Below are 11,323 nucleotides of genomic sequence, written 5' to 3'. Positions count from 1 at the left end.
GAGTTTCTGACAGAGCACATGCTGTGCATGTGACACTTAAAGCATTTTTGAGCATTCAGTAGCTAGTAACTGTGCCATGACCTAGGGATATGTTCAGCTAGTATGGTCATATCTGGCTGGGAGGAGCTATGTGGGCAGTTTCTCAGAACTTTTGAAGTGAAGAACTGAACAGAATAATAAATATCATGTTCTTCTGTACATGTGGTTGAACCAGAATCTTTCTTTAAACCATAGCTGTCAATATTTCAGCTTGCTTGGGGTCTTTGATCCACTATTGCTGCAAAGAAAATGTTTAAAAAACGTTTGTCCCCTCAGTTCCTCTGCTTTCTGTCCTTCAGTTGTGCCACTGGGCAGTCCCTTCCTTGAGGAAGAACTTGCCATGAGGCTCCCATCCAGAGCCTGTTTTAACTACATATCATTATTTGTAAGTCAATACAGTCAGCTGCCTGCAATTTTCACACATCTCTGACCTTCCCCACACTCCTGGGATCACCTGCAGTCTGCAGCTTTTAGAGTCATGACCCAGACAGTCTGGCATCTCCAGACCAGCCAAGATGACCTGCATACCAAGTGGAGATGTTACTGGGATCGTTCCTTCCCCAGTGGACAGACCAGATGGAGGGACTGTACTAGGAAGTAATGTCTCCTGTGCTACAGGGTGGTGAGAACATAAGAAAAGAACTATTCACTGTCAGAGTGGTTGAACATTTAAACAGGTTGTTAGGAGAGATTATGGAGTGTCCATCCTGGAGATACGCAAAATCCAATTGGATGTGATCCTGAGCACCCTGGTCCAGCTGCCTTTGTTTTGAGCAGGGGTTTTGGGCTAGAACATCTGCAGAGTTCCCTTCCCACCTTAACTACTTTGTGATTCTATTATCTTAAAGTGCCTAGCAGCTTCAGGGAAAGGCACATGGCCATGGCTAAGTGGTGCATACTGTCTCATATGAGCTGACTGTCCCTCAGATGCTCCTGGCAGACAACTTAAAGAAGACTGACAGCAGGTTATCTTTATGCTTGACCTTTAGATGCAGTGTCCAGCACTGTTGTACCCTACTTGTCTGGCACTGTTGCCTTTTATTGAGTAATCAATGAAAATAGCTGGGCACAGAAAGCAAAACAATCCTTTTTGTGCCACCTAGATACACAGCAGGCTACCCAAGAGTGAGCTCAGGCAGAAGGTATCATAGGGAGGCAACAAACCCAAGAGGGACCCTCATTTAGTACTGAGCAGTCCTGCCTGAAGCATGCAGCATTTTTCTGTCAGAGTAACACAACTCCTGAGCTGTGGCTGAAAGGAATAGCCAGAGTTGAAATGGCTGTGAGATAGAGGTCTTGGGCTTGATTTTCATGACAACTCATTTAGTCTATGAAGTCTTAAATGCTGATGCAGTGTATGATAGATCAAGTGTTTGTTCACAAGAATCCCATACAGGATCTTGCATGTTGCTGTAGAACAAACTGGAATGGTTAATAGCTCTAGCAGAAACCATCTCAAAGAGCCAGACTCTGGCTTCCACCATGCAAGTTAGCTGCTAACATAATGAAATCCATTCCCAGTTAACCTTTTTCTGGGGCTATAGAGATGTAGGAAGAGTTTTGTTTTGAATATGCCTGTAAAATATTTATCTTACTATTTGCTTTGTCAGCCTAGTCCCATTCATAGACCTATCTCCTTGTCTTTTTGGAGATGCTGTGTGTCTTGACTGGGAGAAGAGGATTTGTGTAGTGGATGTAGAGAGCTACTTGTTAGCCTGACTGCGAGGCAACACCTCGAAGAAAATGCGGGCTGGCCTGTTGTGTTGTACAAAGTAGCAGCTCTGGCTCAGCAGCTGCAGAGGACAGGTACATGTGTGTTACCTTTTTGCCTCAAATGGGGCAACGGGCTATGAATTCTTTTTTAATTACTCTGGCAGTTGGGGGACTTCAGTTGTCTAAGGGCGTTGTCAGTATTCTGGGCTGGCCCATCTGGCTCCAACTCAGACGGGTGTAGCAGTTTCTGTTATAAGGGCCTTGACAGCTGGACTGTTTGGAAACCAACCAGAGCAGGATTTAGCATACTTCAAAGCTGGAGGCCATTGCTGTAGCATCTGAGAGCCTCTACAGTATCTCAAAGCTGCATAGGCATGTAATAAAATCTGGCCTCAAGTGACTTTTCAAGGCTCAAGGTAGAAGACTTGGCTTTTCTCCCAGCCCTGGCATTGGCTCTGGAGAATAATTCTGTTCTTTCAGTGGATATTCTGGTTTTGTTTTTCTGTTCATCAGTTATTAAAAGCCATGGCTGAGAATTTCATGTGGCAAGGGAAAGTATGGGGTATAAACTGGTGGCCTTTTTTTGTCAAAACAGTGAAGTTGTGTAGCATGCCAATAGCTGAAGTTAATAAGTGTAAAGAAATGCAGCTCCTTTAGAGCTTCCCCTCAAGTTTGAAGACCAAATGCAAGATGCCTGTGTATTTTTCAGGAGGGAGAGGCCTGAAGCCATAAGTGAGCTGTCAAGTTGTGCTGATGAAAAATGAATGGACTTGTCCTAGGGAAGGATTTCATCGCAGTGTGCCAGTTTGGTCTTATCAGATGCTCACAGAATCACAGAGTAATTTAGATTGGGAGGGTTGTACACAGATAATTTAATTGAACCCCCATCTCAAAGCAGGTTTCATTAGTTCAGTTTGTTTAAGGCCATGCTCTTTAACAGCACTTAAGAGCTTGTCAGTTCTGCTAAACATCACCAGCAAGAACATTCACTTCTCAGTTCAAAAGTAATGACTTTGGTCTAAAATTCATGGCCTGGGCTGAGTAACTAGTACCCAATTATGTAAAATATTTTTGCTTGTAAATTCCGATGATGTTATTGCTATGGTTTTCTCTAAGGGCGTTCTTTGTCTCTACAGCCAGGGAGCCTGTGGATGTATGCAAACATAAACCAAGGTAGCCTATTATTACCATTCTTAGGCAAGCAGTCTGTCTGACTGGCTGAGCTGACTTTGCAGGGTTAAATTGAGAGAATAGTAATTACATCTTTTTACACTTTCATTCACAAAAATCCTGTACACCCACATTTTCAGATTCCCAGCCCACGCTTTGATAGCTGGTTTCCGTACTGCTTCCCTAGTGTTAACAACAAAGGTTAGTAACTGCCTTAGCTTGCTGAATGACCCCATAATACCAAGCACTTTGCAATTTGCTTATTTATTGTGAGAAAGATTGTTATGCAATGATTGTCTTTTCTTGGCCTGTCTGTGCCATTGTTCCTGGGGGACAAGTATGTGTAAATTGTTTTTGCATAGTCTGACACAGGTGAGTGTATTTCCTTATTTTCCAATGTTTTACAGGACAGTTCATTTTAAGGGTTAGTTAATTTGAAAACAAAAGCAACCTACTTCAAATTTTATTAGGCAGATCACATATCTTGATTGCAAGGAAATCAAATCACGTTTTTGGAATACTTCTGTTGTTCATGCTCTGAAGTAAGAGCAAGAAAGTCTGTTGTAGTGTGCTCTGAGAATTGCCAGTAGTTCAGTCCTCCGTTGTTCAAGGCCCTTCCTGTGGTATTACCTCCTGAGATCCTTTGCAACCTGGTATTTTCCCAACGAATGCTCTTCCTTTCCACAAAAGCTTGTATCAAGATCTTAGGTAACTTTTGTCTCAAACTCTTGTCTTTTTTTACCTGATGCAGATAGGTAGAGCTGGCCTTTGAACTTCTGGGCACATTCAGAGGGAAAATTCTGTGCATCTTATAGAGTAAACACTTCAAGAGCCACCTTTTCCCAGTGTGCTTGGCCTGGGTCCTCAGGGCATCTGATCAGTAGTCTCTAAATATTAATGAAGAAATTAATGTTAGTAACCCACCAGCAATACTGCCAACTGTCATCTCTGTGAGCAGGCCACTATGCACAGCCTCAGCCTGAGCATTCTGGGCAGAAATTGCTAGGTGCTTCTTTACATTAAATCCCAAACTTAATTAAGCTTTTTCTATTCTAGGAGTGAGTTCTGTAAGGATGGCAGATTTTGTGATCACAATATTAAAAAAAGAAAAAAAAACAACCAACCTCCAAAACCCAAGGTGCTCTAAGGTGTTTTCTTGACTCCTGGATTGAATTGGTTTGTAATTGATCTCCAGCACTCCATCAAGTGCCGGAGTTCCCGTGGGTGGGTGTGTATTTCTGGGTGGAGCCAGGATTTTCGTTGTGTACAAACTTTTTTGAATTTTACTAGTCTTGAAAAAGAAAATAACAGAGCCGAGGAAGGGAATGCCCAGCGAGAATGTTAGTACTTGACAGCTAACTGTGTATTCAGTCAGTAAAGCCACAGGTAAGGTAGGTAACTGCAACAATGCCCTTTCTCCAGGGAGCTAGGAGAAGTCAAACTCAACTAGGAGAAGCCAAGAAAAGCAATTGATTTGATCAAAACAAAGGAAGAAATAAATATTAGGGAAATAGGAGATGCCACGTAGCACTGTTCAGCTTTTCCCACTGTCCTAAAAATGGGCAGTCCAATTGCTTCTGTATTTGCATTGAAGTACCCATAAATGTGCATCTTTGGGGAAAGATGGAAAAGGACTTGATATGATTAGGTCAAACTTTCCTCCTGATGTTTCATTTTACTCTCGCTGAGGTTTTTTCTAGAAGATAGTAAGCATTTCCATAAAAAATATGAAATCTTGACACTTCATTGGAAAACCAAATGCTTCAAAATCTTGGCACAAGTCCAAGCACATCGACTAGAAACCAGATGTTTGGTTTCTGGTATTTTTCCTTTTTGGTTTGGGATTTTAGATGCAAGTACGACATTTCTCACTGAGGAATATCCATTTTCCCACTTTCTAGCTGGCTCTGAAGAAACATGATTGTGCTGGGAGAAGGGAATTCCAAGGAGCTTGGTGGCCCTTTCACAGAGTAAGCATTTTGCACAGGCGGGGTTATGCCAACCATTAAATGACTAACATGTAATTAGGAGGCTGGATACTTATAGCTGTCATGTCCCTGATGCCAGAGGAGTCCAGGAAAGCTGTAGAGGAGTGAGCACCGAGGGAGATCACGCTTGGCTGACCAAGTTATTTATGTCTATACCTTTTTTGTGTTCGGCCTTTGTGTCAACTATCTTGGGAGGCAAGTGGCTTAGCACTGTGGACAGTGTGGTGCCCCTCCCATGTGGGCTTTACAGTGAGTGTATGGTAGAAGGTGCTGCTGCCCTGGAGAAGGCCTGCTGTAGGGATACCAGTTGGACAGAAAGGGACTGCTGGAAAAGGGAAATCTCACACACTTCCTGTTCTGCTGTGGTGAAGAACAAGTCTTCTTGCCTCTGCTGGTTTATCTGCTCTGTCCATCTCTGCCTGGGGAGCTCTTTGATGTGTTACAGTCTCCTTATCAACTCCATGCTTACCATTGTTTGTTTTTATTCTGAAGTTCGCTCCCTCATTTTGCAATAACCCACAGGGTGCTGGGTGTTACACCAGCTGTGCCTCAATGAAGGATCTTCATTCAACACCTTTCCCTTCCCGTCACACCAGTCAATGCGACTCCTGTGGTTTCCAGCAGCATTCACTGCGCAGTCCAGACTTTAGTCGAGCCTTGGTTGGTGGTCAGAAAGGCTACCAGACCTACCGGGACCTACCATGGGATCTTCAAAAGTAGGTGCTTCTTTTTAACTTGGCAGGTCTGATTTGGAGGTGTAATGGTGGTAAAGGGTACTGTCTCTGGGACAGCTTTAGGACTTCAAGGACATAGGTAGATCCAGAAATCTGCATGTTCTCTTGCCTGACATTGGACCTCATTGGTTTATCTATGCACCTTTCATCTTTTTAGATTTAGGGTACATCAAGGTTTTGTCTGAAATTTGCAGCCTGAAAAGGGGCAATAGACTGAGGGAAAGCTAAACAGTAAGCATAGGCTGAAGGGGAGGTTTTGGAGGTTGTGGTCTGGATGAAAAGAGTACCATATGGCTGGAGTAAGAAATGCAAAGAGAAATATTTCCCTAGCATGCCCAGGAGTATAAGGATTTGCTTTCTATTTTGAAAGATGATTTGATGGCTTAGGTTGACACTTTCCTCCCTGTCATTACTTTATCCTAGCCCCAGAAGGGTTTTATTGCAGCAGTTCAGAATCCAGGAGCCATGGATTTTGGTCAGGTCTATTTGCAATATTATTTCCCCCAAGCCCTACAAAAGGTCCCAAGGAAATTAGTCATGGCAGCACAACCACCTAAGTAGAACACTATAGGTATTCCTAATTTCAGCTTTGACCCTTGTACTTGTAAGGAAGAAGCTATGATTAGGGAGTAATGATAAGGTGTTTTGTGTCTCAACATATGTTGTGCAAAGATGCTGGATATCCTTAGTTTTGTTTTACTTAAACAACATGTATTCAGAATATTTTTACCATGGTGCTCTATACACTTGGGTCAGAGCAGGGGTGCAGTCTTAAATGTACAGTGCATCTCTTGGAATTTGTTGTTTCTGTTCAATGTTCTCGCTCCTGGCTTCATGTGGCAACAGGAGATGCGTCGTCTCCCTTGAATTTGTTTCTTGTTGTTGCCTCAGTGATTGATGAAGCTTAAAAGTATGACCTCAGAAACACAATCCAAAATAATATGTTATTAACACCTGATTTGGCTGGATGGCTGAATTTTGTGAGTGATTGCTAAAAACTACAATGCTGGTCTCCTCTCTGGCATTGCTTTGGGCAAATGGCTGTGGATGATTGTAAGATGCTAAGCATGGAAAAAAGTAAGTAGTATTTTAAAATAATTCTGGACATGCTGAAATAGAAACTTTTTTCCTAGAATGATAAAACTTACCCTTTATGCCCATTGAAGTGTTTTGCTCATTTTGTGAGGACAGTATCGTTTTAGTCAATACAGCGTTGACTTTGCTAAGAAAAGATCTGAATTCAGCTTTTGGTTCTGTGCTCCTTATTGGTACCCTGCTCAATACCTACAGATCCTCTGCTCTGTTTAATATCTGCACCTTAAAAGCTATGCTGCTCTAGCTGTCAGGTGAGGAAGAAATCTCCATCACTTGTGAATACCAGTTTGTGTGTGTTACATAAAGAAAGAAAACTAAGCGAGAGTTCTCTACCTAGCAGAATTAAAGAGCCATTCCTTTTTCTAGTTAGATGTAAATCTAGTTGCCATGTCTTGTAGATATCAACAATGGTGTAAATAATTTAATAACAGTGTGCTAGAGGGTAGTTAAACAACATCTGAGTCCAGTTTGGTTGCCTCCTAGTTAGGAAAGGATTGAGTTGTTTAAATAGTTGTTTAGGTTATTATAAAATCTAAAGTATGTTAGGGGAAATTTGTGTTGGATAATTAAATATTTACACACTTGGGAAGGGGTGGAGACTGCCTGCTTTTAATCAAAGACCCTGTGAAGCTTGTTAAATGTTCAGAGTTCTTTGCCAGGCAGGGACATAGTCTGAGCATGGAGCTGTAAGCCTTGCTGTTTGAGTTGATCATGCTATGCCTTACTCTTTTATAAGCATGGTACTTCAGAACTTGCTTTATCCAATTCCATGATGCTTTTTTTCACAACATTTCAAGCTAAGTTGGAACATGTGCTCCATAAAATCCTTCAGGAAACTAACCTGCCAAGGAAAAGTGGGGGGAATAGACAGCCTTACTGGTTTTGTCCTTCCTGTCATGTCTGTGTTCTGTGTTCTAGGGAACAAATGCAGCATCCTACCCAAAACTTCCTTGTGAAGATCTTGTGCCCTGGCAGGGTGGAGTACACAGTAGCAGATGTTGTATATGTTAGTCTAAAAGTGAATATGTAGGTGGAAATACAGTGCGACTTGCACCAGTTCGTCATGCAGTAGGTGGGAAAAATGAGTGTAAATTAAAGATTGTTGAGGTGTAGCAGGAAATGGATACCAGTCCTGGTGCAAGGATACTCATGTACCACTTAGTATAACTCCCGTGTTTGTGGGAGTTAACCTCGATTATTGCAGGAGGCAGATTTGGCTCCTGCATAGTATGGCTCCTGCTCCTGATTCCAGGAAACCCTAGTGAAATACTTTTGATTCTTATACACATGATATTTTATTGGCCTTGTACGGAATCAGTACCATTTATGTTTCCTTGCCATTTTCACTTAGTTTCTGACCATTTTAGACAGGAAAAGCAGAATGAGAAAGGACCTCCTCCTGAGCTTTGAAGTCTAGTTGTCTTCATTAGCTGAGCTGACCTCAGTGGAAATTCTCTGATCCTCCTGTTAGAAGGTGTCATAGAAGTGTCCCACTTCATAATTTTTCCACAGATTTTTATGATTGGGAATTTTGGGTCAGCATAAACATGTAAAATAAAAAAATTCTGTTTCCATCACATACTCCTTCCATATCTGTATTTCTGTTTACACAGTCATCTTCATTCTTAAGGAAGTTGAGCTAACACAAAGCTTGGGATGACTTTATTTGATATTCTTCTGATACAAGACACTCTGAAAACTTAAAGTGTTCTGTGGACAGATTTGGTGATAACAGGGGGACAGACTTCATACAGAACTGGAAATGGGAGTTGTCCAGTATCTCTACGACTGGATAATTTCTGGAGTTTCAGAGTCTTGGCTGAACCTCTTGTCTAAGGAGCCTTCTCTGATTTCAGCAGCATTTGTCCCATGAAGAAATTTGTCCATCTGTTCAGTGAAAATACATTGCTAGATTACAGCATCTCACTGTTTGTCAACCCAGCCTAACAACTGTTTATTATATTTAAAGTATAAAATAGGGAGAAACTTACTATTTAGTCAGAAATGTAAGCTTCCAAACTAAAGGAAAAGCTGGATACTTTGGGTCAGGTTCTCAGTGTGTATAAGGTGTCATGCACACATGTATATGCATGCAAACTATCACGAAGGCAGAAGGGCTGGTCTGTTGTGCCAGCCTTGCAGAACTCTTCAACAGTCATGTAAGCACAGTTGGTTTACAGTGACATTTCATATACCAGTCAACATTTATGTCAGTAACAGTTTAAAACATCATCACTGTCCTATTATATATTTAAATATTGTAATTATTGCTAAGCATAAGACTGTTTTTTATCTTTTTTTTTCTTTTTCCCCTCAAAGTACTTTAATAGGAGACAAGTACTGCACGTATTCTAAAATAGTGGAGAAAATGTGTCTGTCCAAGCATACTTCTCTTATAGGACTAAAAACAAAGGACATTTAATAGCCCACAAGAGATCATCTCTAGGTGACTGATTTGGGTTTGGCTTTTAGGCTGTATTGTCAGCACCTTTCTTGAGCAGACACTGTCAGTGCGTGCATGCCAAAGAGCCTGTGTTCTCTTTCATGGTGTATGCTGACTTAGCTCGACACTGTCTCTGATATGAAGCTCACTGCAAGTAATGGAGGAGTTCCCACAAGTGTCAGAGCACGTGTTCTGCTCTGTTGAGGAAGACCTTTGAGGCTTTTCCTCTGAAGCAAGCAGTTTGACTCACAGAAGGCAGTCTTAATTTTACTTCTTTGCAAGAAGTGAATCTAAATTACAATAAAGAAAAGACACTCATTTATTTTGTAACCTAACAGTTGCAGGCTCCAGTGAAAAAAGTACACGTATGATATATTTGATGTGATGTTTATTATATGTTTATTGAATGGCACCCTTAAAAAAAAACAAGTTAGGATATTACATAAGATTTTAATTTAAATTTTTTTAACAGGACTTTTTTTCCTACTGATACTCCTATTTTTAGTAAAAGTCAACAGACGAAATTATCAATGTCTTTCTTATGTCTGCCTTGCAAAATACATAAAGAGAGTGATCCCACTGGTGATGTTTATTGGAATGAGCTCCTTGTTGAGGGAAGGGTTTCTGGGGGTGCTCATGATCGGTGGGAACCCAAGGACAGAACGCAGGGCTCCAAGTAACCTACCATCACTCAGGAAAGCTTTTACTGGGTTTTTCTAGGAAAATGCCAGCTGAATGCCAGTTGAAAAAGCCAAGGTAGTGTTAGGAATTATTAGGAAACAAAGAGAGGACGACCAAGTAAAATTGTTATGTCAGTATGAACAATTTTATGTCGTTTTTTGCTGTTTGTTAGCAAGTATTTTACCTCTGTAATCAGACAAATCTTAATCTGGGACTTGGCAGTCTTCTGCCAAGAAATGAAATCCAGCCCCTGATTGCAGTGTACTTAAAACTACTGCATGGACATGGTTGTCTGGGATAAAGCAGAGTCTCTGGAGTAGAGGGGAAGACCATATATGCTGCAGGCAGAAGGGACCCTGACAGAAAGTCACTAAGATCAGTGGGAGGCTTTCAGCTGGTATTTGCTTCAAACTTAAGATCTGCATTTCTACTCTTGAGGGTTTCAATGACCTTCTCAGCTGGAGTGTTTTAATTCCTGTTGTGCATTTCTAGGTTATGCTCTTTGTTCCCTTGTTGTTGAGCAGATAGTTCCCAAGGAATTAACAGGGATTCCTTGACTCCTGATTTGAGAAAATAAATTCCCACTGTTGACATTTATCAGCTCTCTGCAAAGTACTCAAGTTCTGATGGGTCATCATATGGATCAAAGCTGTTTCAGTTCTGGGGTAGTTTCTTCTCTTGTATAGAATCTCTGTAAGTACTGTCCACCTTTACACAATGGGACATGTTGTCAGATGAAATAATTGATCTTTGAGGAATGAATCTCAGGAGACAGAGCAAAGCAGCAGTAAATTTCAAAGTTAATGGGAATAGAAAAGTATCAGCCCAGCAATCCTTGTTTTTCTGTCTCACAGATATCTTTGAAAACCTGCATTTGAAATCTTCCTGGTGTGCTCAGTCTGCTCTTCTATCCAGATGGGGAAGTATCCAGCCTAACCAAGGATATTTTACTCAAAAATACCTTTTGTTTTTAAAACCAATTATAGTCTTTAAAACAAATTAGGAGTAGAGAGTAAACCTTAGCAGTCATTTCATGCAGCTATTTAAAAGGAAGAGGGAAAGCTTATTCAGAAAAAAAAAAAAAAAGGGAAGAAAAAAAAAGGGAAAAAAAAAAAAAGGGAAAAAAAAAAGACATTCCAAGTCCCAAAACAGCCTCGCCCTCTACTAAGTGACTTCCTAATATGTATTTATCAAACAACTTGTCTGAGGAAACTTGGTTTTGAAGTTGATGCTGAGTTCGCTCTGCACCTCTTAGAAATGATGCTTTCAAACATGTTTCATGAATTAAGTGAAAGTCATGTATGTAAATAAAATCACATGTGTAACTGTTGTAGAATGGGGTTTCTTTTTTGCTAAATGATAACATGGAACTTGAAAGGGAAGAAATAAAGAATGAGAGTTATAAAATGTTATACTATGTACAGAAGAATTCTGAAAAGGTTTCCGCTTATATAGTACTC

At 40.9% G+C, this 11,323-nt stretch overlaps 1 protein-coding gene across 1 annotated transcript in view; it reads left to right on the top strand.

Annotated features, from left to right (window-relative positions):
• The first annotated feature begins 5,462 nt into the window (after nt 1–5,462).
• LOC104398863 (transmembrane protease serine 11E-like) overlaps nt 5,463–11,323 on the top strand; it is a 38,172-nt gene continuing 32,311 nt past the window's right edge. Inside the window, exons 1-2 of the mRNA XM_010009016.1 lie at nt 5,463–5,626; nt 7,658–7,765. Of these exons, the coding sequence (XP_010007318.1) occupies nt 5,463–5,626; nt 7,658–7,765 (272 nt within the window). The remainder of the gene's footprint in view (nt 5,627–7,657; nt 7,766–11,323) is intronic.

The sequence above is a fragment of the Chaetura pelagica genome, unplaced genomic scaffold, assembly GCF_000747805.2.
Source record: "Chaetura pelagica isolate M959 unplaced genomic scaffold, ChaPel_1.0 scaffold221, whole genome shotgun sequence".
NCBI lineage: Eukaryota > Metazoa > Chordata > Aves > Apodiformes > Apodidae > Chaetura > Chaetura pelagica.
This window is presented reverse-complemented; position numbering and strand designations above follow the sequence as displayed.